This window comes from Zeus faber (genome assembly GCF_960531495.2).
Source record: "Zeus faber genome assembly, chromosome: 1".
Classification (NCBI taxonomy): domain Eukaryota; kingdom Metazoa; phylum Chordata; class Actinopteri; order Zeiformes; family Zeidae; genus Zeus; species Zeus faber.
Window position 1 is genome coordinate 22,775,958 of NC_137193.1, and position 5,000 is coordinate 22,780,957.

Consider the following 5,000-nt stretch of genomic DNA (forward strand, 5'->3'; position numbering starts at 1 on the left):
AGTAGCAGAAAGTGTATCTCTCTATTTTTCCTCCGAGAATACAACTCACTTGCGAAGCGCTCCAGATGACAAGGTAGAGATGAGAAGGAGGGAGAGAGAGAAAGAGAGAGAGAGAGAGAGAGAGAGAGAGAGAGAGAAACAGAGAGAGAAAGAGAACAAGAGAAACACACAATGGCACTGTTGCAAACAATTGCCGTTAATGGCATCATCTTTTCCCCACAGAGAATGCTACGCGGGAACATTGAGCAGCACGCTGACTGCAAACTAATCATTTACTGAATTATTTTACATGCATCAGAAGCCAAGAAATAGATATTACTGGAGATTCTAACCCAAAAGAAGAGCTGGAAGAAGCATGTTCCATCTCACGATGGAAGGCTCGTCTGAGGACGACCTAGAGAGAAGAACCATGTATGTGTACGCACATACTGTATACTGTGTGTGTGTGTGTGTGTGTTTGTGTAATCATAAATTCAGATATGTCTTAAGACGATTACTTCAATATTACATTAATCTACTGGGGGTCAATCATTAATCGCTACAGAACATGTAATTATTATCATTAAATCTATTCCCATGAACACGTCACATAGAGCAACGTTGCATTCAATTTTTACTTTCGATCCAATCAAACCGAATAATAGCATAGGATGTGATATAATGAAATCGAATGTGAGAGAATAGAACAGAATAGAATAGAATGGAACGGAATGGAGTTTTTAATAAAAGTCACAAACACGCCCTGACTTGTCCAGCCATAAAACTTCTGGTTGTTATCACAGAGTTTTGTAAATGCAGCTTCTGCTCTGTAAGATGACTTCCAGATGGTCCCGGGAAAGAGAGGGTGCGAGGGAGAGAGAGAGAGAGCGAGAGAGAGAGAGAGAGAGAGAGCGAGGGAGAGTGAGGGAGGGAGAGAAGGAGAAGGGGGGAGAGAGAGCGGGAGAGAAGTTTTTTTACAGCAATGTTTACATCTTTCCATTTAATGTTTCCATTTTCTTATCTCCCTCTATATATACTGTATGTGTGTTTCTTAATCTATTGTATTTATTGTGATTATGACTACTATTATTATTATTACTATTATTATTATTATCATTATTATAAGTAGTAGTAGTAGTAGTTTCATTGTTATTATTTAGTAGTATGATTGTGTATTTTTTTTTAATTTTAGCTATGTTCACATATGTGAAACACAAAACACACATATATTCACAAATTATAATTCATATTTCTTTAAGCGCTGTCTATTTTTTGCTATTTTCACTTTAAGTTAATCGGCATTCTTCGCTTTTCTTTGCTTGTGGCAAAGTCCCATGCCAGTGGAGGCCGGTGAACCGGAAAACAAAACCAGAAGGAGAACGAGAGAGAGAACCTGAGAGATGTACCATTGGTCCCCGTGTAGAAAATACTGGACCCTTACCCTCTGACCCTTCTCCTTCCTCTTCCTCACCCTCCTCCTCCCGCTCCTCCTCCTCCTCCTCTTCCTCCTCCTCCCCCTCTCCCTGGAAGCTGGCTCCAGGATGCTCCCTGGTCCTCCTCCCCCCCCACCCCCCTCTCCGCCCTCCCCCTCCCATCCTCCCCCTGCCCTGGTCCCTCCCCCTCCAGCTGTGTCTGCGGCGCGCCGCTCCTCCTCCGTCACAGAGCCAGAGAACTGGGAACGGGAGAGGAAGACGCCAGAGCAGCGGGACCAGGAGAACCAGAACCAGGACCGGGGGGGACACTGCATGTGTGACGATCCGCCGCCCTTCGGTACCGGGGAAACAACACGTCCGCGCATTTCTGCAACACCCGACGCGTCCGCGAAAGGATTCTGAAGGATTTTCATCACACACACACACAAAAAAAAATAAAAAATAATAATAACAATAAAAGAAAGAAAGCAAGAATAAAAAAAAAAAAGAAAGAAGGGAGGAATCAGAGCGCACCGCTGCAGCCTCCCTCCCTCCCTCCCTCCCTCCCTCTCTCTCGCTCTCCGTCCCCCCACGTCCGTCTCTATGTCTCTCTACCGTCCTTTTCCACGAGAAGATCCGCCGAAGATCTGATCCCGCTCAAGCCGAACTCGTCTCCACCCAGAGAGTCCCTCCCTCGCCCCGGAGCTCTGGATAGGTGAACCTCCCCCGGACCGACCCCGCCGCTCTGCCCTGGACCGACTCGCCAGACGGGACCTCGGAGAGAACGGTGTCAGGGGCTGGAAATTATTTGAGCAACCACTCCCAAACACCGTGCCGCATGGTTGGAATTTCTGTCTCTTTTCAGTGTAAGTGCCATGTATTTGTTTATGTTGATGTTTACGTTTTGGTTTTTTTGTTTGTTTGTTTTGGGGTTGTTGTTTTTTTAGTGCGTGAATGCAAACATCTGTGTCATCACCCTACGGACCATTGTCTTGGTGTTATTTCTCTGCGGCTGGAATTGCGCTTTTTCGGATCTGCGCGCCGTGTCTCTGCCACGGTCGCGCATTTTCACAATATCGCCAACTTTATGTGTTGGATTCCACTGATTGCGTCGCTCACCGACTTGTGATTATAATGCGAAATCGGACATTTATTTGACCGTCAAGTGAACAGTGACATAAAAAATCTCCGTCATTTTGTTCAGGATTTGAATGAGCTATAGCGGAGTGAAGACAATTCCAGGGAGTTTATGCCATTTGGAACTGCGTCCGTGCGCGCGCCTCTGGAAAGGATGTGCGTAAAAATACCTTTTAATTGACCTTTGAATGTTGTTTTTTTAATGGGAACTTAAACAACAACGTGGCGGCCCGGGAAGCCTCTGGGAAGCACGTGGTAAATAAATGGAAAATAAGAAAATTAAGTCTCTCAGTTCTGTCCAGTGGAGGGGAAGGTAGAGGTGCGCTGTTGTGGAGGGTTTGTGTTCCCATAACTCCAGTCGGGGGGGGGGGGGGGGTTCTCTCTCTCTCTCTCTCTCTCTCTCCCTCTCCCTCTCTCTCTCTCTCTCTCTCTCTTCCTCCATCTGGCACCACACATGTGTCCCTTCTAACCGAGGTCCACCTCAGCTGACCGGGTCCATCGTCCCACCCTGAGCATTAAAATATATACAGTATATGATAATAACAAAACCCAAGGCCCTGTCTGTCAGAAATATCAAAAGCCCTAAAAGTGTTGAAAACTGGGTTTTGGTGTGTAATGGTGTGGGTCCATATTAAAGGCCTGGGTTCTTCTATCTGGGAGCAGTGCAGCATGCTGGCTGTGGCAGCAGATCTGGTGGTTCTCACGGCTCGGATTAGAGCAGGGGGGTGCATATCTCCTCCGCCAGGCTTTGAACAATTATTACGCATGCCAAATAGTCCAATGCGCAGCTTTTTACGCATTTGGAAGGGTTATTGTTAAAGCCCTGCATAAAAGATTGAAATGCAGAGCATGTACAGTAGTGTTTGGAAAAATCTGTCTCCCGCCAGGTGCCATACTTTTAAGATTAATGGAAACACGGGGTGATTTTATATTATTAGACGGTGTGTGTAAAAATGGAAATAGATATAATAAGGTTAGAGGTATAACTCCAGATAAGGCTGGGCGATATATAAACACAAAATCGATATATCGTAATATGACAAAATATCGTCTGGCATATTGCTGTCTTGTAATAGATGTAGTTAAATGTTGACTTTAAGGCTGCGTTACTATAAATGAATGCAATTTTCTGAACTTCCTAGACTGTTCTAGAGGCTCTAATCGATGGCGCAACCTTCTTGCTCATAATATCCACATTACTAAAGCTTCTTTCTTAGATAATATCCTAATGAAAGCACCGATGGTCATCCCATAAAATATTGTCAAATTATCAACGGAGGAATTTGTTAAAACACATCGTGATAGTTGAGAGTTGCTTTTGTTGATACCTACCGCCCTACTGTTGGACCTGTACAGATAAAATTGGTGACAGCAAATTCACTCTGCTTGTGTAGGTCCATTGTCTCCGACTATTGAAGAAGTGAGTGAAAAGACCATTACCTGGGTGTGTTTGCAGAGATAAAGAGAGAGAGAGAGAGAAAGAGAGAGCGAGAAAGGGCGAGTAAATGAAATGCAAACAGCCCTCCTGGTGAGGGCTAGTATGATATACGATAAGCCCTGTTAGTTGTTTAACTGTCAGTGTGTGTTTGTGTGTGTGTGCACGTTTGTCCACGTGCACTCTCCAAACAAGACTGTCTGACGCACCTTCCACCTCTCCCCGGTCCTGCGTCTCCATCTGCACCGCCACCAGCCTGCCTCACACCTGTTCTTCCTCCTGGACTCTCTCTCTCTCTCCCTCTCTCTCTCTCTCTCTGTCTCTTAATCTATCCTTCCCTCCACCACCACCCGGCTCTCCCTCCCTCCATCGCTCCATCCGTCCATCCCTCCTCTGTCTCAGGGTACGGGGTCAAATGAATCAGACCGCTGCGAGCAGACACGGACGTGGCCTTGCAAAAATTATGGCAGCCATTTTATTATCACTTTTACAAACACACACACACACACACACACACACACTCTCACACACACACACACACACACACACACACACACATACAGACACATACAGACACCTGGGTGGCAGACTCAATGACTGCCGCTGAAAGCCAGCGTGTATGTATAGTCCATCAAACCAAATACACACACACACACACACACACACACACACACACACACACACACACACACACACACCTGCGTTTGTTTGATTGATTGCAGTGGGCTCCGCACCGTCAAACAGCTGTTGTAATTTGGAAGCTATAGCCGCGGCTAAACAACTGTCCTGTGGTTTGGATTGCGTCCAAAAAAAAAATCTTTTTTTTTTTTTTTTTTTCACGTTGTCACTCAAAAAAAAAAAAAAGCACACGCCGCTCCGTCAGGGCTTTGTTGTGATCCAATTCTGTTTAGACTGGTGAAGGGATATTTAGGGATATTCAGGGATATATCTGAACAGGTCCCAATGTGCTGGGAAGAGTAGTGCACACTCCATAAAAGTGAAAATTCCAATTGTTTCATTCATCATACATCACTATT

General features: G+C 45.3%; 1 protein-coding gene across 2 annotated transcripts in view; it reads left to right on the forward strand.

The window, feature by feature from the left end:
* Positions 1-1,650: 1,650 nt before the first annotated feature.
* The window catches only part of runx1t1 (RUNX1 partner transcriptional co-repressor 1), a gene marked incomplete at its 3' end in the record, with an annotated part of 57,965 nt that continues 54,615 nt past the window's right edge, over positions 1,651-5,000 (forward strand). For both annotated transcript variants that reach the window (XM_080002564.1, XM_080002565.1), the window contains exon 1: positions 1,651-2,257. In XM_080002564.1, the coding sequence (XP_079858690.1) occupies positions 2,230-2,257 (28 nt within the window). In that variant the 5' untranslated portion in view covers positions 1,651-2,229. The remainder of the gene's footprint in view (positions 2,258-5,000) is intronic.